Raw genomic sequence first — 22,902 nt, forward strand, 5'->3', positions numbered from 1 at the left:
TGCATCTTCATAAATAGCATTATTCAGGCTGAGTGCAAACATTGTTGGACCGAAGATGCTCATCAGTCGCTAAACTGATCCATAAAGGCCACAGCTGTGCGAACACAACTGTAATGTGACAGAGAGCGATAATCAAACCTGACTCGTTTCAAAGATTTCAACGCACTCGTCTGATCATTTAAATTCAAGATCAACTGAATTTCACTTCACATCCCTGAACCCCAGAATGTGACTTATGAGACTGCATTTCACATGGACATCAAGGTGTAAGTGAAACAAGAACAGGTATGATTAAACCAGAAATACACACAGTAAGTTAAATTCCTCATGAAGTGTTCAGTATATTCTGATGCTTTTTAATATAACATAAATATCCCATTGGAACACAGTTGGAGTTTTTATGATGTTAAGTGGTAAGACTGTCATTCTCCAGTTCGACTCTGCAGTTAATTAAGTTTCCATGTCAGGTATGCATAAGTTAAAGGTGAATCCAGTCTTTAAAATGATCCGATTTGTGGATGTAAAATAATGAGATCATTACAAGAAAAGATTGTAGATAAAGAAGTGTGCCTAAAAAGGTGAGACAGTGCCACCATGAGGCTGGTTTCGATGCAGTCATGTTTATGACAGCAGTTTTTAATCATGTAATGTGAAATGCTGCAGTTTCTGTTTAATTTAAGCCTCAAGGAGTCAAAACACCTTTTTTGTCTTATTTCCCAAAGAGATCAAAGAACTGACGCAGAGAAATGAACAGCTGAAATCCACACACTGCCTTTAATACTGTACATTTAATACAGATTCCACTTTAAAAGTTTTTTTTAATAGATGGTCAATGGCAAATCCTTTTTCTGCCTTATGATGTCCATAAGTTAAGAAGCAAATAATAATAGCATATTTCAGTTTCTCTCTTTTGTATTTAAATTACCTTGGAGCAAAATCAAACAGTTTGTAGGTCCCATATAAATAGGAATGATACAGAAAGAAAAGTGCAAAAACTGAGATTTCCCATTCATTTTATGAAGCAGAATTAGTGAGGCCATATATAGTTTAATTCAAACTCTTTTAAACTCAGAGTTTAGAGGCCCATTTCTTACCATTTAAGCAAAAGACTTAAATACTGTTTAACACCCTGTTCACTTGAAATTTCCAATTAAACTACTGTAAAATATGGCGCCACCTCCAGGTTGTAGTATGTCATCATGACCCTTGAGAACCTTCTAAATGCCACCTCCTCATACCAAAATACTAAAATGTCTTTAAGAATGACAATGTGAGCTACTCCTCCAATTAGCACAAATTAAAATCAAAATATTGCAGAATTAAGTGGAACTTGAGAGCCTTATTCTATTTTGTCCCCCTTCCATTTTTGCAAGTCAAGCATACCTAGAAAAAAAGAGTTTCATAACTTCTTGATTGTTAGATAACAAGAGGTCCTGCATTTGACAGATAAGTGGGGGGTCAAAATTATCTACAGCTGTTCTCTGTGGCGTTTCGAACCTAACTGTTTGAAGGCTTCGATCTCAGAGAAAAAGTGAAAAAGAAGCCAGACTCTACTGGATATGAATTTTGATAGCTCATCTTTAAACACATTCAGGTTTTCTTGCAAGTTCTCCGGTCTTCAGATGAGTGTGTGTCTGCGTGAGTGCGCATGTGTCTGTCTGAGCGTTGTTTATCTGGTGTGTGCATGATTGCCGGGTACTCCTGGGATCCAACTGGTTCAGTGGTTTAGGGCTGACGGCGGTCCCTCTTGGTGAGCAGGTAACACTGAATGGTTCTTAGTCGGTCTTTGGCGGGGGCGAACTCAGGCTGCAGCTTCAAAGTAGACTCGTACCAGCGCATAGCCTTCTCAAACTCCTCCTGTAGGCAAGAAACACAATGACCGCGTCACCGTAAGGACACATGACCTGCATCACTGGTGGATGACTTTCTGTTGCAGCGCTGGTCAAACCTGAGGAGCAGTATGTCATCACTGCAAGGAAACAAAACAAAAACAGAAGCAGAGAATTTCATTGGCGTCATTACCATTGTTATATAGACGTTGGCGAGGGTAAAGTGGTTCACGACAAAGTGTGGGGCGATTTCTACTGCCATGCGGGCGACCGTGAGAGCGTCCTCCCATAGTCGAGCGTTCTGGAAGATGTTTGCCAGGCTGATGAGGGGCACATCCTGGTTCACAAATTATGACGAAGGAAAAAAGAAAATATATTTTTTGATATTTAAAACAATCCTTTATTCAAAAGAAGTAGCAGGTGGGTCAACTGCTGGGAATAGCTGACGTCTAACTTGCCTTCATGTGATGGGGGGCGTAGTTGAGGGCCTGTCGCAGGCAGTCGATGGCTCTCTTGCCTTGACCTTTCACCCTCCAGTACAATGCAGCCATGCTGGATAACACCCATGACGTCTGATTCTGCGGTTTCAGGAATGAGAGACTGGAATAAATGCACAACTAAAATCTAAACGTTTTCCTCAGCGAAGTGTCACAGCTAATAAATTATGCACAAAAATGGCACTTTCAAAAAAATAATTGATATTTTTTCCTGCAGACTTGCAACAAGCTAATGTGCTAAAATAACATGCTAGCTGCATCTTCATACTTCCAAAAATCCATGGCAAACATATTCTAAGGCACAAGTGTGACAACAGCATCTCTCTCTGCTAAAGAGACATTTAAAAGTTTGAATGTTTGACTTTCTTGGCAATTTTCTGGTTTCCTCAGTGGGAAAATCCCTGCCTGTAATGATTGTGATTATTTGATATTCTGAAATACCTATACTCACAAACTCTAGAGTTAGACAAACTGAGTTTTAGTACAAAGATTTTACAACAGACTTTGCTGTTGTACGTTCAGGTGATATTCAAAATTGTCCAGACATTTATTTTAATACTGGAGTTTGTCTCTTACTCGGAGGATGTGAGAGCTCTTACCTTCTCCAGGACTTTAGCGATGCGAGTGCCCACCTGCTCAAAGGACTGAGGGGAGAACTTATCTTTGCCGAGATTCTGCAGGACCTGGGGGTAAAGACAAGAAGAGACATGTGAGATTATTTGTTGAAAAGCGGTGCTGTGCTGATTACTGAGTAAGAGTCTGTCAGTTATATCATTATTTCTACAGAGTTTAACAATGATCTCCCACTCAAGAGTTTCAGTATGTCAGGACTGACCCGTCGGGACATGCTTGATTTGGATGAGAATGTTAGTACGTACAGTATTTTCACATTAGTTCTGATCAATAACCAGCTTGTCTGTGAATCTGTTGATTGATGTTTTTATGCTCCCCTAATGTTTGGGTGCAGAAACAGAAAAGTATGTATGTTAACGGTTGTGATCTATGACTTCTGCCTCAGCCTACCTCACGCAGTTGACTCTCTCCAGTGTAGTGGATGGCAGCACGATTGGCCACCCCTGCCAGGTGGTCGAGGGTGTGCATACTGGCAGCTAGGTTGGCGTTGCATAAAGGTTCAGCAGCTGGCTCCTGGAGAGGAGTGGCAAAGTCTATGTGCTCTGTGATACTGAAAAGAGACAGTGAAGGCAAAATATAACATTAACATAAAAGACTATTTTATTATGCTTTCTTCTTCCTTTGTCTTCCTGTTCATGTTTGCTATTTCTAAACACTCAACAGGGAGTTGATAAAAACACTCCATACATTTCCAAGGTATCTTAAGAGGATTAAAAGTTTTCAATATTATTTTTTCAAACATATGAGTTTTTCCAGTTGTACCGTAAGCAAAAAAGATAACACATTAGAGCTGTCACTCCCAAAACAGTGTGCACATGGTCAAAGTTTCAGTGCCAGCTTAAGTCACAGAGGTATAGTAATACAAAACATGAATCCTTTGTAAAACTGTTTGTCTTGAATTGACTTAATAATATAACAAAAGATAAAAATGTGTCCATGATTGGGACAGTGAGAGTCTTACTCAATGTTCTTTGCAGAAACAGCCAACCAGGTGCTCGCTACAGTGGTGAGGTCGACCCTTCTTGTCCGCTGGCACTCCTCTGGCCCTGGCCAGCCAAGACTTGTGTAGTCCCTCCAGCGACCTGCCCCAAAACACAAAAACCCCAGACGCCTCTCTCAGCTGGGTGAAGTGCAGCACCTCCATCCTATTTTTCTGTGTTCATGCTGGTGTAAGCAAAAAAAAAAAAACTACAGGTGTATGTGATACCTGAAGGGCCAGGTGATGGGATAGTTGGCCCACTTATCTCCAAGACAGAGTGTCCTCCAGGCAGCGGCTCCCCGTTGCTGTCATCAGAGCTAGCAACACTGTCTGTCCCATCCACCTTAGTCTTCCTGACCCGCTTTACCTGGAAGGTGATCTGATGAAAAATAAAAGCTACTAAAGCTACTAATTCAGTTCAGCTGTACACACTTCAGTCCCACCCCAGTCACAGAGTTTGTCGACTATAAGTCAAACATAATGTATTGTTATGAAAGGACGAGCAGGTACACTTACCCACTCAGCTCCGTCATCATCCTCACAGTTTCCGAAGCAGGGCCCGCCACCAGCACGGGCACCCATGACGCGGTCATTCTTCAGCACCCGGATCCCTCGCAGGTCCCCTCGTTTGCCTCCAACATCCAGTGCTCCCTCAAAAGCTCCCATCAGATCCTCCTTCAGCTGCCACTCCTCCTCCCCTTCCAGTCCTCCACCTCCAAATGGGGTGGCCATTTTAGCCGTTCCTGAGGCAGAGTCCCGCTGCTGTCCAGCTGCCTCACCTGACCCATTACTGTCCAAAATGACCTCTGAAGGGGGGGGGGCAGGTGTGAACACAAGAGAAATGAGAGAGTTGGAGTGGTGTTGAGCTCCAGGAGCATTTAGCAAACTCAAACTTCACACCAGGACTCAGAGATGTCCATACATCAAAAAGCGATCATGCTTGCAATCACTGAAATCAGTCCACTTGTACAAAGGACAAAATAAGGCATTATTTTAAATTCTTGTATGTTCATGTTAGATGCAGTGTAAATTTGTGCCATATAAGGAACAGCACTGAACTGAGACACCTAGACACCTGTGGACTAAACACTCTCCTTTACAGTCCACTGGAAAGTTTTTTCTGACTGTTTCATGGGGCCACTGAAGGTGTCACAAAATCACATTCTTACTCTCAAAGAGCAAGGAGTCCTCAATGGCAGAAATGGCCGGTGCATCCTGCTTCTCTTCGCTGCCCTCCCATTCTTCCAGCTGTATACCGAGGTCGTCCTCAGCCACGCAAGGAACACCCTCTGGATCAACACAAGTCAAGTTTAGGTACACTTATTTTCCAAATCGTACTGTGACAGTAGTCCTGCAATGTGAACAGCCTGCACTGAAACAAATGTAGTCACAATCAAATTGATTATTAGTCTTTGTTGAAAAGACATGCAGCACGTGAGAAACACAAATTTCAAATGTATTATCAAGCACTGTTTCTGTATATTTGCAGATATCAGTATTTTTTGAATAAAATGAATATTCTGAGAAAATTTCCCACTCTTAAATATTATTAAATAATATCAATGTTTGTACAGACAAGTGACTAAATTTGGTTATTTACTTTGAATTAAGATAATAACCTTTGAGTTTTTATCTAACTGACCGATATAGTGGCTCAAAGCAAAGCCAGTTGATGAAAGCGTCTGCACTAGCTCTTCCCTGGGAACCGTTCTCCTCTGAACAGAAAGTGATGCAGTTTATATTTCGAGACACAGCAACTGTGTTTGTTTTTTTGGAACAAACAAATCAGTCTTTCAGCTTCTCTCTCTATCTACACTCTGCTGACTCCATTCACTGTCTCAGTTTACTCTGGCAGAGTTTTGCTTTTTCAACTTGGAAACTCCCACTATTGCTGGGAAGACATTAGATCTGTGCACTGCATTACTGCATGTCACAATCTTGGTGGAGCCAAAAGATACCCATGAAACCAGCTGTAGAGGTGCAAGGGACACAATGAAAGGCTAGCTCACAGCATTTTTTTTTTCCCATATGCTGCAACATTTGTTTCAGGGTGGACATGGCTTTTACAATAAGCAAATGTTGACTCGCTGAGATAAAGTGCACAAGGCCGTTAAGATAACAATGATGAGAATATACTCTGCCATGGATTATACCACCTAACACAGCAGTATTGTACGAATGCTGTTACTGTTGCAACTCTGTACTCTCTTTGTTGCACTGGTATGTTTCTCCATTGTTTGTTAGCAAGTCTACAGTGATTGCCATTATCATGATGTTGGGTTGTGAAGCTATTTCTCAAGTGCAGCTAAAAACCAATATTCTAAACCTATGTAGTATACATTGTTTTTCCACAACAATTAAAAAGAAAGAGAGCCCAAATTATTACCATTTGCTTGACTGTAGCACTACCCCAAACAGGATCACATGTCAGAGGAACTGTAGCCAGCATGGAATTTAACATGAGAAAATTTGTGTATTGTTCAACCTTTTCGACCTAACTTAAGGTGGGTGTGTGTTTTATAAGTGCTTCTGTGACCTCATGTACTCAGTGTGCTTTATGGGAGCAATATTTAGCTTTGGAGAGTAAAATATAGACCGGTCTAAATATAGCATCAGCTATTTTCTGCAGCCTAAATTATTGAGTGGCAAAATTTCTCCACTTCAAAGCACTTTTCTCTTCACTCCCACCGATATGAATAAAGAAGGTGGTGCAGTCTCTATTCGGATCAGAAGCGCAACAAACTACTTGTTTCTCACAGCTACTCTTGCAGCTTCAAGGGACAACAAGGGGGGTTTCTGAGTTTAAGGTTAAAAAGTGCAAAACCTGTCTGGGCCCGCAGCACCCTTTGGCTATTTGTAAGCCTTAATTAAATGTTTTACAAAACACACAAGGCATACAAACATCCCGTCACTGAACATTATTAATAATTTTTAGGAGGGATGCACGATAATTATTGGGCCGATAGTTATCGGGCCGATAACAGGAAATTATGATGTCATTCCGATAAGTCCGATATCATGACGAACAGCCCCGATAACATATGTGTTTTTGTCAGCACGGCAGTGCCTCGCTGAAAGGCTGAAAGAACAACTGGCAAACGAGGGAACGGGGGAATGTACATTACACCTTGAATGCAGCATGCGGCACAGCGTGCTTATGAAAACAGAGTTCAGACTTCTTCAAAGTTTCCGAAGAAGATTGTTCGCTGGTTATTCGTAACAAATGTTCCAAGCGAGTTCCACTAGGAGCGAGAAATGGCACAAGCTTTAATACCCGATCAGTCACCTGAAACATAACCACCGCTTTGACGGAGTTTGGAAAGTGTATGAGGACGGCCGGCCTGCTAAAGACGCTAACGTTAGCAAGCCAGCCGCAAAGAAGCCACCGGGACTTACGCGTCGGCGAGGCTTTCGAAAAGTCCAAGAAATTTGCCAAAGATGACCCATGGGCTAAGGTTATTGAAGATTTAATCATGGACGTGATGGTGCTTGACTTACTATGGACTGCCCTTCTTCAGTTTGTTTACATAGATAAGTCTAAGTAAGGGATCATGTATCTTCCTTCAGGATGAAATAGAAGCCCGACGCGACGCTTCTCCATAGGAAACTGCTCACTATACATTATCCCGCTTAGAACACGGCTTATTACTAAAGCATTCAATAGTGTGACACAAAATAGTGATTAAAACATATTTTATTGATTTAAAATGAGTCTACTCTTGCCTGTCACCGCTCTCACTGCGCAGCGGCTCTGAAAGTAAACACGTAACTCTGCAGCGGTCGGCTAGTTTAGCTGTAGTTTGCGACTGCTATTTTTCACAAAATGGATGAATATTTTTCCGACTCTGAGGTGGTGGACGATGACTTTGTTTGCGATGGACGTCCTTACCGTTTTGAGCCGGAGAACACGGACGAGGAACTCATTGAAAGGAGGATGCGGAGGCAGAGAGAGGAACAGCTGGCCAAACAACAACAAACGCATATCTCCTGGCCGCAAGTCCCACTCTGAGCAACAGAGGCATTCCTCCTCTGTTGTCATCGATGAACATTGTCCACAAGAACACCACCAGTTGCCGTTTACTCATGGACGCGCAGCCGTTTGTTGTTGTTTTGGCCAGCTGTCACAGTGTGATGTCAGTGTGTGATGTCACAGTGTGATGTCAGTGTGTGATGTCAGTGTGTGATGTCACCGTGTGTGATGTCACAGTGTGTGATGTCACAGTGTGTGATGTCACAGTTTGATGTCACTGTGATGGTCATTTCTAATTATATCATTCTGAGATATTAAAATCATCGTTTTCTGGGGATGCATGATAATTATCGGGCCGATAACAAGAAATTATGACGTCATTCCGATAAGTCCGATATCATCACGAATAGCCCCGATTACTTATATGTTTTTGTCAGCACGGCAGTGCCTCGCTCCCACTATGAGACCCGAATGGCCTGCAGTGAATGCTGCGTTCAAGTGACGTTGGCATAATCAGAAAAACTCTTTCTCACTGGGAAAAAATCAAGAATACCCCCTCACGCCAGAAAACAACTCGTTAACTCGGTCATAATTTTGCTAGTTGCTGACTTGAATTAACATTCGCAGTATTTTTTCACATGTTACACACAAAAAATAGAAACATGAACTTAAATAGGCCAAAAGAACGACTGGCAAACAAGGGAACGGGGGAATGTACGTTACACATTGAATGCAGCATGCGGCACAGTGTGCTTATGAAAACAGAGTTCAGACTTCTTCAAAGTTTCCGAAGAAGATTGTTCGCTGGTTATTTGTAACAAATGGACGGCCGGCCTGCTAAAGACGCTAACGTTAGCAAGGCAGCCGCAAAGAAGCCACCGGGACTTACGCGACGGCGAGGCTTTCAGTATGATGTCAGGCTAAGGTTATTGAAGATTTAATCATGGACATGATGGTGCTTGACTTACTATGGACTGCCCTTCTTCAGTTTGTTTACATAGATAAGTCTAAGTAAGGGATCATGTATCTTCCTTCAGGATGACATAGAAGCCCAACACGACGCTTCTCCATAGGAAACTGCTCACTATACGTTATCCCGCTTAGAACACGGCTTACTACTAAAGCATTCAATAGTGTGACACAAAATAGTGATTAAAACATATTTTATTGATTTAAAATGAGTCTACTCTTGCCTGTCACCGCTCTCACTGCGCAGCGGCTCTGAAAGTAAACACGTACGTTGCGCAGCAACCGCCTCTCACTGTGCGCAGGCCGGCAAGCAGGAAAACTTATTTCTTTACAGATATTCAGTGAAATCATGTCAAATGTGGAGAAGTGGCGGGATATCCCAGACCTGAGAGAGACGTAGCTGGAGACAGAGTTTGGTTTACCGCTATTTTTTCGGACTGATGGATAAAAGTCCTGCATCATCTTATTTCTGCTTTCAGCGTCAGACATTAAAAAAACTGTCTCCAGTTTTGTCTCCACTCAGCAGTCTTTTAGCAGACCGATCGTCCATGCTGTGTTTCTCTTGGTGTTTTTTTCGTGTCTGTCGGTTTCAATCTGGTCAATCTCTGCATCCTCAAGTCTTTTGTGTCTTAATATCGCTCCTCCTGTCGGTCCAGCGTTGTTCTTTACTTTTCTCATCTTTTTTGCTGGGGACATCATTCTCCAGCCAAGTGTTTGGTCCTCTCCAAACAAATTAAAAATAATGTACGGAAAATGCTCCATATTATGCCACTCAAATCAGCTGGCGATGTGTTATTGAGCTTGGTACATTAATGAATTGCCTCTTTAGTCTGACTGTTAGGAACACGCGATTGACCAATCAGAATTGAGTATTTAAGAGTGCCGTCTTCTAACTTCTGTCAGCACAATATGCACTGTGCATTATTTTTGTTGTCATTGAGGAATGCACTTTTTCAGTTTGTTTAAATAGAAATGTTTGAATCTAACTTGTGCCAGTGCATTAATTTTCTATGTATATTTATTTTTTGTAAACTTCTGGAATACACTTTTTCAGTTTGTAATCATGCATTTATTTGCATCATTTCAAGGGGCCTTTATTTTTTATATCAGTAAGTAATGCACCTTATTTAAATTGATGTGAGATATCAAATAGGTTTGTTTGATAGCTTTAAGAACATGTTTGAGAAGCTTACCAATAGTTTTTCATTGGAAAAATAAATATCTCTTCATTTAAAGAGTCAAAACTGTTTTTGGTTTTGTTCGTGGTATTGATGTCATGATGTTAGGTATATGTGTGTGTTATCGGTATCGGCCTTTAGGAGCTGAAAGTTATCGGTTATCGGTATCGGTTTTAAAAAACAGTTATCGTGCATCCCTAATTTTTAGTAATCACACAAATAAAAATGAAAAATTAGGGACATAATAATAGGTTAGCCTGAACCCAGGTGGCCACAACCCCTAATCGTCTAAATAAGTTTCCAAATGAAGCAGAGAATGCGGTATGCTATCAGTAAACTACTCACAATATAAAGTATGAATCTGTTGCTCTCCTTTATGAAATTAAGGAAAGGATTTCTGGTGTCTGCATGTTCATCCATTATCTTTATGCTACAGCTCAGATTTGGAAAAAAAACTTCAGGTGTATCCAAATTCCTAAACTTCACCACAGTAAAGTTTAATTTCCTGCTACAAGAAAATATGGGAATGTGCCATTTTAAGGATTCAAATTCTAGTAAAAATCCATTACACTTTAGAGAGGTGTGTTTGATTCACTTACGTGAGCAGGGCTGTCGCTGTGAAAGATTGTAAAGGAAGGGGTAGAACTGCAGGCAACGCAGCAAAGGTAGGCTGCTGCGACACTGTTCGCAGCCAGCAAGGGAAGAGAAGGAGGAAGCGGAGGAAAGGGCCGTCTCCAGGATGTGGCGGAACAAGGCCAGAGCACCTGTCACATTGCCCTGGGCCAACTGCACGCTCACCAGGCTGAACAGGGTGTGGGGCTGAGGGAGGAAAGCAAAACAGAACAGGGGAACATTAGCTAATGGATAACATACATGAAAAGTGAAACTTAGCTTTAGCGGCTATGTTTCTAACATATCTTTCTATCCATCAATCAATCAATCAATAGGGCATCCTGATTGTCCACACTGTAATTTTAGTATGTTGGTCTTTTCTGTACACACAACATCTATTGCAAGTCTCCTTCCTGGTAGAGGGATTCTCCTCTATTGCACTTTCTGAGGTTTTCGCTCCTTTTTTCTATGTTAAAGGGGTTTAATGGGGGGGAAGTTTTCCTTATCTGAATTGAGAGTATATGGATGGTGCCATATGCTGTATAGGCTGTAAAGCCGCTTGAGGCAAATTTGTGATGACTTGCTTTGTGTACATCCTACAAAGGTAAAGGGTCAAAACAAGGTACATGTGTTTTTTCCTAGAACTGCATGTACAACAACACTTTTACAGTTGGTGGCAATTGAGTTGAATTACATATTTATATATTGCTATTCCCTACTGCACTTTATCAGGTCCAGTTCTTACATACTGTAAGTTCTACCTGTGCTTTCTGGCTTGGTATATCGTCAACATGCATTTAAGATCATTTTATTGGGTACACCCCTTTTTTAACTTTTTAAGTTTGTTTTCGAGGCTTGATTAAACATGTTGGAAATGCTCCCCATTGATTTCCGTTTATACCAGCCTCACACCCATGTTTCAAATCTTGCCAAGGTTCTCTTTTGGGTTGAAATTCTAGAGAAGTACATTCATATACATGTTCTTGAAACCACGTTGACATGATGAGTGCTTTGTGACATTACATTGCTGGATGCCTCCAATAACCAAGTGGTACAGTGTCTGAGCATGAAAAGATGAACTTAGTCAGCAATGATCAGTCATGACATGGCATTCAAAGGTTACTCAATTGGTATAAAGGGCAGGGTATCTTTTGTGCCAACCAGTATAGCTGGCAACGCTACTGGACAAAATACAGTTTGTTTCAAACACATCATATAAAGGCAAAGATAAACTTGCACTCTTCAACACAAATGCAATTATCTGTTACCAGTTCTGTTTCAAGCCAATAATGCCTCCTTCCCCCTTACCACAGTATTCATTTCAGCCCTCAAATTCCTGTTGGATTTGACCTCTTACTTACTCCAACTTGAAAGTGGATCTCTGAGTGAATATCTGAAAGAGTTGCTTGTTTTTGTAAACAAACAAATATACCTAATATAATGGGCAAAACTGTAGAATAAAGGTAAATAAGTGTATGCATGCAACTCCTAGAAGGCAAAACCCAGTTATGTACCAATGTGTCTATACCTCCGACGCATTGACAGTCAATGCTTGCTCCAGCAGTGTTTGTGCGTGGGCGGTCAAGCCGTGGTGTAGCAGCAGGTTAGCAGCGTTGGCGAGGGACAAGTGACGGTGGGAAGGCGGGACTGAGATCAACACTTGACGCAGGCACTGCAGGGCATGGCTGCCATTACCTTTAGCCCGCCAGAATAGGGCTGCTTCATTGAGGACCTGCCAGCGGGGAACAGTGGCCTATATATATATATAAAATAAATTCTGTTAGCGCTGAAAACAACAGTTACAGTGATTCATGAACTAATCAGAGATGTGACAAAGACTTTTCCTTAACACCATAACTGTAGTTTGAGTGTATGAGCATTGCCTCACTAAAGGGTAGAGACACCCAGAGCCTTTCCTAAGTATCAGTATCTGGGCCGATCCCGGCATATTTTAATGGATCTGTATTATCTAAAGAAAAGCTGATCAATGAGTTGCACCTCTTTAGCCGGGCTCTACGTTGCGAGCATTTCACTCCATGTGCAAGTAAAAAACTGGAGTGTGTGAATACGAAACATTATTTTATTTGCGCCTGCAACTCACCCTGTTGTTACACCTGGGTTGGCAAAAGTTGACAAGCTCTGACGGTAACAAATCTCATGTCTCTCTCCTCTCTCCTTCTCATTAGCAAAGAGCTGAGTAAAAAAACATTCAGGACGCAGCTTCTCATTTTTAGCCAGCCCTGACTGTCACGTTAAAATGACAAATGCTGCTGGTGGCAGGTCATATCAGCTTTCGCTAATTAATGTTAATTCCATGTGTAAATTGATGGCAGGCCAAAACAAAATTTGGATGCTGTCGGGTTTGTGTGCTCTCTGCAAGCTGGTGTCTGTACTCTGCCAAAGATTGTTTATGGGGTAACATTAAAAGAAGCATCACTCTGTAACACCAAGTACTTCTGTGGGCCCAACAACTCCAACAGTGTGACAAATACTTCTCTAGCTGATTGATTCACATCAATTTCAGGAGACACACTTAAACTTTCCTTAGTATTATAGTATATATAAAGACAATATGTAAACCACAGCTCATCCAAAATGCTGCAGTGCTAACTGGGAGTTGGAAAGTACAACATATTAGACCTGTACTGAAAACACTCCACTAGCTGCCAGTACAGTGTAAAATTGATTTCAAATTATCATTGCTTGTTTCCAAAGCCCATAATGGTATGGCTCCTAAATATACTTGTGACTTGCTCACTGGCTATAGCCCCGTCAGTCTCCAGAAAGTGCCTCGAATCAAAGCTAAATCAGGTGAAGGTGAATTTCGTCACTATGGTGCTGTTCTCTAGAACAAACTACCTGATGATCTGAGATCTGCTGTAACTATATCTCCTTTTGGAAGCAGCCTTAAAACATTTCTCAGCCTTTGCACCTCTGTGTGCACCTGTAATTTATGTGTGAATGTCGTAGTAGGGACAGGATAGAGGTTCCACTAAACTATTTTTTAAATGTGTGGGTGTATTATATGGGTGGCTGAAAGGTTATTCCATATATGCAGTGTATTTATATGTGTTTTCTATCTCACTTGTTAAATTGCTTTTAACTGTAAAGCACATTGAGTTTACCTTTGTATGAAACGTAGTGAACAAAAATAAAACTGACTTGACTACAATTTAAGATAATGAACTTTTCTAGTTATGAACCAGAGCCAACAGTAAGGTAGCTCATGAAAAATAAGGTGTGGCAGATTTAGTAGCTACAACTGTAATTTCAATTTGTCAGATACATATTTGATCAACATCAGGTTGGATTCGGTATCAGAGATACTGATATTAAAGGACTCGGATCAGGATCTGGGCCAAAAAATACTTGATCGGAACATCCTACTAAAAGATAAATTTGCATCCACTCAACCAAAGAAAGGAAGCATGTTTTATGTCACTCTCTGCAGATTTAGACTCTGAAGCACTTTTACACTTGGTAGTGTACTATATCATTTTTGCTGCAACAACCAGAGTGAGGAGCCCTCTTACTTGTTTCATAGCTTGAGCTATTCTGGAGCCAACTTGCTCCAGTGTCCATCCTCCACTGCGTGACTGCAGTATCTGTAATCACACATATTATTGATGATTAGATTTTCTTCTGCAGTTTCTATAACACAGACACTCACACATACAGCGCATGGCAGTTTTGTAACATACTGCACATGATATCAATCCATTATTTTCCTATTCAAATCACACACAAACATGTATATAAGCAAACAGGCAGAAATATACCTGGGAGGCAGAAGGGTCTGGCAACTCCTTTTCTTCCAGAGGCCAGTCTAGTGAGGCAGGCAGGAGGGCTGGATATGGTTGGGGGATAGGACCACAGTCTGGCAGAGCTACCGTCTGAGGACTGCTGCTCCCATAGAGGAGAGTTGCCAGTGGGCTGAACATACATAATTAGACATATTTCACTCAAAAGTCATTTGTATGTGGTAAGTTTCAACATATAACTCTGGAGGCATAAGCTTAATCTTTTCTCACTTAGCTTCAATCGTTGCTTTGATGTGTGCTGCAGTTATGAAGATCTTTCTGAGGAACTTCAAACTCATGTGGAACATAGCTGTACAGCTACTATATACTCACTAAATGTAACCTTTATTCTAATCTTGACAAATCATTGAAGGCATACCCTCATTTTCATTCTCCCAATGTCAACAGTACAATTAGAACACACACACATACACACAAACACACACGTACACACACAAGTTTGTCAGATTTACTATATGCATGTGGGACTATGAGCATTCGAGTCAAAAAAATTACTATAGGTTCAATTTTATCAGGAAGTGATGTATGATGGCATTAAGGGCACCGTTTTCATACAAGATGCAATGATGAATAGAATAACTGTCACCAGTAATGAATCTTAGGGTGGAGTGACAAACTGAATCTCTGGGTTTAAGAGTGGAGGCAGAGGCGTGTCTATAGATAACATCACCATAATCCAAGATGGACAAGAAGACAGCCTCAATTATCCACTTCACACTGAGCACATGAAAATCAGCTCTGTTTCTACACAAACATCAAAATTCTTGTCAAAGTCTCATGACAAGTGTATCAATGTGAAATTTAAATGTAACTTTTCGATCCAGCCGGGTACAAAGATATTTATAGTCTGAGCCTCTCTCAGTACTGTGTTCATTCAAAGTGGTAATATGCAAACCATTGTCCACAATGTCCCTGGCTGCAGACAACAGCAAATATTTAGTCTTGTTTGCATTCCGGACTAATTTCAAATTAAGAAGGGCATCTTGCAATGTGTCACAGATCTGTGGGATTTCATTGGCTGAGTGTTCAGTGTTAGCAAATACATAAAGGCGGGCCTTACAATTTGTTATAGAGGATGTAATATTATGACTATAAATTGTGAACGAGACGGGACCCAGTATTGAACCTTGTGGGACTCCTTTCGACAGTGGCAAAAATACAGAAGCATCATTTCCTGAAATCACACATTGCTGTAAATGACACAGGTAGTCCTAAAACCATTTATAGACTTCAGAGTTAAAAACCAATACCACCTAGCCTTTGTAGGAGCACAGGATGATCCAACAATATCAAATGCATGTGTTATATCTACAAAAAGGGCAGTGCCTTTCTTCTTGTCAACAGCAGATAAAATAGCATGTAAAACCATCAGCTTGGCGTAACAAAGAATTGCTGAGAGGAATGATCGGAGCTGATTATTAACTAATGACTCCAGGACGATAGCAAGGTAGAACAGTTTGGAAACTGGCCAGTAGTTATTAAGATAATTTTTACCACCACCCTGGGACTGGATGTGCAGATTTCCAGACCTGTGGGACTGCTTTAGTAGTAATAGATGGATTAAACAGGTATGTCATTTGTTCAGCAACGAAAGGGGCACAGAGCTTTATAAAATAAGGGTCTAGTTTATCATCCTCCATTGCTTTCCTAAAATTGATAGCTTGAAGCGTCTCCTTAAAAAAATCCTCTCATCCAGGAGTGAGTACTGACCTGAGGCCCTGTGTTTCAGGTGAAAGGTAGTAGGTCGGCAGCAGGTGAGCAGGGGGAACAGTGGGATACTCGTGGGCACAGTCACTCCTCTGAGGCCACAACGTTCTCTGTATGTCCTAAAGCAAAAACACATTTTGCTCTCATTCTCCAACAACTGCATGGTTGAATATTCATGTTATCAAAATTGAAACAGACAAAAAAGGTGTAGGCTAAAGCTTCAGTTTACTGCACCTACCCTTTTTACAAAACACTACCTTCTATCTACTACTGACATCAAAAGTAACATCAAACACATTTTACAATAGCCCTACTATACTAATGACAACATGGCATCCTGAACAGATATGTTTTTATTTGTCCATTAAATTATCTAGATAATTCAGGTAAGACAAATATTGCAGACTCAGTATATTCCCTCCAGGAATCTTTTTTGACTGTCCTCATATTCACATGCAAGGCAAAATGTAATGCTACAGTTATTCATTTTTTCTTCCATTGTGGTGTCTGAATTTAGTTAAGTGTGCATAAACATTGCAGAGGTATCATTTGTCCTTTTGGTTTTAATTTGACAGCGTACTCTACAGTCACTGAGCTGACCTGCGAAAAACTGGATTCAAACATAAACATAAACAAATTACAAATGCAGTTTCTGTCTTGCCTGCGTGTAATCTTGATGGCCGCCCCAGAGGGCAGCAGCAGGGTCTTGGTCTCCAGACACAGAGGGATGGAGCTGGGGGCTGGCTGCCGTCTGGTTTGAGCTGCGCTCCGACACAAGCGCCACACTGGATGCAACTGACACCTCTTCCCCAAACTATAAACAAAGACAGAAAACGAAAGCACTGAGAAACAGAAAACCTCACTGGTGATGTGCCCCCCTCTGATTCCGTTGATTAAATTTGTGTGGCCTCCCCTTAAATTCTTAATGAAGGAACAAACCTGGGCTTATAATCACCCATCTCCTTATTCTTTAAGTACAGTTTAATATCTCAAAAGACTCACTTGGACATAGTGGACATGTTCAAACAGATCGCCACGGTGATAGCGCACAGGCAGGTCAAAGGGGCAGTAGAGGCTGCGCTGCTGCTGACCCAGTCGACACATCTGATGGTTCCCTGGAGCACATATGATACACAATACTCAGGTGCGGTTCAACATTTTCTACCAAGTCAAGGTATAAGTTTTTAGCAATGTGCATGAAGATCAAAGCTTACATTAAGTGACAATGCATCTTTTCATACAACTCACACAGTAAGCTTGCTTTCTCATGCCTCATTTAGTTCCATACAATCACAATTATCTTTATTCCACAGCATTGCTAAATCTGTTCTATGAAGATAATGTCAAAGCATTACCCATATATATCACCTTATTGCACAGCACCTACCCGATCAACTCACTTACTTTTTCATAAATAACATCTGCATTCATCTAACATTGAATATGCTAAATCACAGTCAATGCAAATTGACATATTCTTTCTTGACCGGCCAAAACAACTAGCTTTTCTTAAGTTAAGAATATAATATACTGTATACAAAATCCAACAAGTAATACATGCCTTGCACACCCCAGAATTGTTACAAGTGTTTTCCCCTCTATGTGCATGGCATCTTACCAAGTTGGGCTTCCTTGGCCATCTGGGTCTCATGGATAATGTTGCGCAGGATCTGCTCTTCCTGCAGCAGCTTGTATTTGTCCAGTGCCTCCTGCTGGTGAAGGTAGTGGTCATGCTGCTTCTGGTACTCCTTCAGCTCATTCAGTGTCCTCTGCAGGGATCTAGCAATACAGTAAAATAAGGAAAGGAAAAACAGCACAATTGGCAGAAATGCAAGGCAGGGAAGCATAGCCTATTACATGATCATCCTACAACCGCAAGACCCGTGTTACAGCCTTGGCATCTGCAAACACTGACTCTCTGCCAGCTCTGGGCAACTTTCTGTTACATACATACTGATTGCCTCTCAGAGGGGTGGAAGTGCAAGGAAAATTTTCCTACAAGAAAAAGTATTTTGGTTTTATAGTAGTCAGTAGTCAGTACCCAGCATGTAGTTAATGATACTCTTACATTTTCCTTGCAATCCACTGCCCATTTTCATAAAATCCTAGACCAACCAATCCTTGGTCAATTGAACTTTGAAAAGGAAAAGAGAAAAATAAATAAATACTGGAATGCCTTCTCAGACAACCTAAACCAGGATCAAATGTGTGGTATAGTAACTGATTTGTTGTTTGTTTGTTACTGTTGGCAGCTCGCAGTTTCATGCAATGGGACATGTTTGGAAATATCTTGATATCATAGTCAATGCTTTACCTCTCTGGAATTATTTGATTCTGTTTACAGTATTTAGTTACTCCGTGGAAACAACCAAAGGACTTAGACTGTGTATGTATGATTTCTTGCCTACCTGTGCTGAGCTTCCAGGCGCTGCTCCAGCTTTTGCTGACAGAGCACAGCATGTTTCCTCCTCAGGGCCTGCTCGAAGCCTGGCTGGGCCTGCAACGCCTGCTCATAACACAGCACTGAGTGGTTGTATTCCCCAAGCATCTGTTTAGACAGCAATAGAAGAAGACAAACACACTATGGATATAGCAAAGGTCACAAACTAATTTATCTCATGTAAACTAAACAGAAGCAATAGATGTAGTGTTGTTGACCAAACAGCTGATGCCATAGTAAATGGTTAACCAGATGGTAAGTCTATGGTTTAAATAAACAAGTCTCTACTGCAGAGGAATGGTTTCACTTTGACTTACAGCGTAGATGTTGCCTAAGGTGTAGTGGCTAGTGAACAGATCTGAGGTAAGGTCCAGGGCAGCGTGGGCAAGAATAGCAGCATCTGCTGAGAAATGGGCGCGGTGCAGGATGTTGGCCATGTTGACCAGGGCGACATCCTTCTGCTGCCTACAAGTGCAACACACACACGCAGTGTGAGATTGTGAACACCTGTGAGCAGTCTCATACAATAAACAGCATACTTATGCAGTGGCCGTCCGAAAGGCCTGACAGTACCTTGGAGAGAAATGCAGAGCACGCACCACACAGTCCACCGCCCTCTGAGGCTCATTCTTCATACGCCAGTAAAATGAAGCCATGTTGTACAGCACCCAGGATGATGAGTTCTAGAACACACATCATTAACACGTATACACTTTTTTCCAGTTCCTCCATAGGACTAACTGCTAACTGTGAGGACTCCAGTTTTTTTCCAAACATCATTTTAGTGAATTTTACAATAGATCTTAAGCACACACATGATTGGGCGGACTTGCAGATACTCTGAAGGGCTTGTATTGACAACAATACTATTGTCTTGGTGTCATGAAACTACTTTCAAAACTAGACAGATTGTCTGATGTTGACTGACAGGAGGTCAGATAAATACATATGTATATACGACTGTATAAATTATATATATGTCCAATATCTGCAAAGAGATAAACAATGGTCTTGAATATTTATACACTTTAGCGAGGCAAGTTGTACAGGCAGACCTTACCCTTAGTAACCCTTGATGGATGCGATGGCCCACTTCATCAACACTGCGGCCCAGCTTATGAGACAATGAACTAAAAATGGGATCCTCCTTAGAAAGCAGTGGGGAGGTCAAGTTTGCCCTCTCCTGCACACCCTAGAACGGACAGAAGGGAAGAGTCAATTACTTGGAATTTTAGCACATGATCAGCCAACACAAAGGCTCTATGTCTACTGCAGGGCTAACTGAATTTCTAAAGTGTCTTACAACTAGATAAACAGCAAACAAATTTCCAAGCCACACAGCTTAAATGCCTCTTCAACTATGTACAAACAAACATGATGTGCTGGTGAACATACACTGGACTCCTACCCAATGAAGCAAGTAAAGAAAATAAATGGATGACAGAATGAAATATGGTAGCGTGATCCACCGTAGCAAAATATTAACTTTATCTATTGGTACCTGCCCACAAATACACCACAGCCCTTTAATCTTTACCCAAAGACCTCATTTATACAACAGTTCTTGGACGTGAATGCAACCTGAAGATAAAATCAAGTTGTTCTCGAGATCCAGATACACAGATTACAGTGATTTGCATATCTCCACAAGCACAATATTTATTGCTACAAGGGTCACAGAATATAAATGTCTTGATACCTCCTCCACTGAAAAATGTACCTTTAAATACCACACTAACAACCTTGCTGATAAACAGCAACACAAGCTTGTTTTTTTATAAAGAAACAGAGCGAGCTTCCCTCTGAGCTATTAGAGGACAATTATTGAAGCAATTTTTTTTAATCAATTCTGGATTACTGAGATGTAATTTACTGAAATTCAGCTGACTCCACTCTGGGCCTTCAGATTGTACTCATTATGATTTTAGTGTCATTGTGAAGATAATTACAATACTCATCACCGCATTTTATTCAACAAGGTTGGCTGGGCTCCTTTGTCCGTATTTATTTGTCAGAAAATTTCTTTGTCATCTTATAGCTCATCTTTGGTGCTCTTGAATTCTGGTCCATGCTTAACTCGTTCTAGTGAGTGTCTGATGCTGCAGTTACCCTATACCAGAATTGATCTACATAAAACTGCTTTTGCATCACTAGGAAAAATCTGCAAAGCTACCAACCAATTTAAACATTTAAAGCTGTACTTCAAGACCATTATTGATAATCATCCCATATCTGCCTATTACTACTTTACCTGTGAACCCATACTGTGGTTACACATTATTCTCTTCTGTATGTGCCTGTTCTTACATTACTTAAATGTTTTTTCAGTGAAACTGTAAACAGAGTGTTGCTGCAAAAAAAAGCATGCTAGCTCAGTCAAACTAAAAGTTAAATACATTCCCATCAAATGCAAGGATGCTCATTCTTCAAATGCAATCGTGTGAAATCGTGTTTACTGTTATCCTAAGCACATGTGGCTAATGAGTTTCAAATGAACAAATTCAAGAGTGGAGAGTACTTTTATACACAGAGTTACCAGAGACTGTAGACAATTTTGGGATCAACTCACCCTGAGATGCTGGAAAGCATGGATACTATAAGGTAGTTCAAACACTTTTGCACAGTCAGGCTTTTCTAGGTCTGGGGGCATAGCTGACCGGGAATCCACAAAGTCTTCAGGGCTAGAGGAGAGGAGGAGAAAAATCATGAGAGACCACAAGACAATTTCATTATAATCATAAAGAGACAACAGACATGTTTAAAGGTGACAAATCTTGTCAAACCATACCTCCATGACTTAGCTATATCGCATTTAAATGATGCCCTAACCACCTTACAAGAACACTGTAGACATTGGAAGAGTTAGTACAAGTACAAGTGTTTTACTGAGGAGGTCTTACCTGATGTCCTTGCTTTCCAAGGAGATATAAGTGCCATCATACAGGTCCAGGTCTCCCAGCGGTACCTTAGCCATGACACAGTCTGGATCCTCTTTGTAGTGTCTCTGCTCCAGTCCTGTGTCTCTGTCCTCATTCTCCTCAATATGAATCTTCTGTGCCACTAGCTGCTTCTGCTCAGCAGTAATCAAAGACAAACAGTCGGACTAGTAAGCACGAGAAATGGATTGACGACAGAACAAGGAACTCTAAGCGATGATTAAAGTAGTAATAGAAGGTATTTCTGCTAAACATAAATCATATACTGGTACTTCTTTCCTGCATAGAATCAGTCTAAAGGCAACAAACCCTACTGTTAGAGAGATTAACCAGAGTGAGAGCCCAAAAATAAACGTATGTTGACAACATAGTTGCACATGACACTGACAAAGTGAAAGCCACACACCTCCAGCTTCTTGAGGTAGTTTATACGAGCATCTTGCCTCATGAAGATCACAACGTCATGTGGATGCTTCAGATTCAAAGGTGAGTGAACCTGAAACAAACAGTGCAATAAGGGCTGACGTGCAGTGAACATATTCACATCAGTCCCGCTGAGTGCGAAAAATGATTCAACCAGCGGATTAATCTGAGGGAATAAGAGTATGTTAAAGTTAAACTGAGTCATTTTAGAAAGTGTCTATTCAACTCTAAATTAAGATGTGCGAACTCGGCCTTTTAGAGCCCCAAAGCTTTTCACATAAACATAAACACGGTCTTTCTCTCTAAATGAATGTAGCAGTTTGCCGGCAATTAGCAGCAATCAAGGTAAACGTTATCTCTGGCATATAAATAAGCGCTTTCCAATGCAGACGTTGACATGGGCCTGAAATACTTTGGTCAGCTTGACCTCAAACACCTAACGATAACGTCAGTTTTAAGGTAGGTTTAGCTAGTGTTAGCTAAGCGATTTAGCCAAACAAAACAAATTTTAATGTTACTTTATTGCTGCATGTAACGTTGAAGAAGCTGTCGAAACGAGTTTCATTTTAGCTGTCTGTTGAAACAGACAGCTAAACTGACGTTAACAAACCACGGACCAAAACGTTACCATTAAAGCTAACAAATATAGCTATACAAGCTAGCCACCTAACGTAAGCGTTAGCAGGTAAATGAGCTAACGTTAACTGTCATACTTGTTGTTGAATTTTTCCATCTTCTGTGACAACCCAATGGGTCGTAGCTCCTCCGGAGTCCACTATAAGTATGCAAAGAAGGATGAAAAGCTTCCCCTGAAATGACGGTTTTCGTGAACAGTTGACACGACAGGGCAAAGACTCAGGACAGATCTTCCTGAGGTCCGCCATTTTTCTGCCTCAATTTGCTCTGTG

General features: G+C 41.1%; 1 protein-coding gene across 1 annotated transcript; it reads right to left on the reverse strand.

Moving 5' to 3' along the window:
• Window positions 1-761: 761 nt before the first annotated feature.
• On the reverse strand, window positions 762-22,886 carry ttc17 (tetratricopeptide repeat domain 17). Its single transcript, XM_041962852.1, has 25 exons — window positions 22,708-22,886; window positions 21,978-22,067; window positions 21,536-21,705; window positions 21,205-21,316; window positions 19,696-19,827; window positions 19,209-19,318; window positions 18,953-19,100; window positions 18,604-18,743; window positions 17,814-17,974; window positions 17,198-17,310; window positions 16,857-17,009; window positions 16,199-16,314; window positions 14,447-14,600; window positions 14,201-14,272; window positions 12,196-12,420; window positions 10,655-10,874; window positions 5,108-5,227; window positions 4,455-4,744; window positions 4,167-4,317; window positions 3,921-4,041; window positions 3,350-3,509; window positions 2,926-3,009; window positions 2,288-2,407; window positions 2,023-2,166; window positions 762-1,857 (listed from the first exon to the last, which is right to left on the reverse strand). Exons 1-25 carry the CDS (start codon window positions 22,876-22,878, stop codon window positions 1,726-1,728), a joined length of 3,609 nt encoding a protein of 1,202 aa, XP_041818786.1. The 5' UTR covers window positions 22,879-22,886; the 3' UTR covers window positions 762-1,725.
• Between the last annotated feature and the right edge of the window lie 16 nt (window positions 22,887-22,902).

This window comes from Chelmon rostratus, chromosome 1 (assembly GCF_017976325.1).
Source record: "Chelmon rostratus isolate fCheRos1 chromosome 1, fCheRos1.pri, whole genome shotgun sequence".
NCBI classification, from domain to species: Eukaryota; Metazoa; Chordata; class Actinopteri; order Chaetodontiformes; family Chaetodontidae; genus Chelmon; species Chelmon rostratus.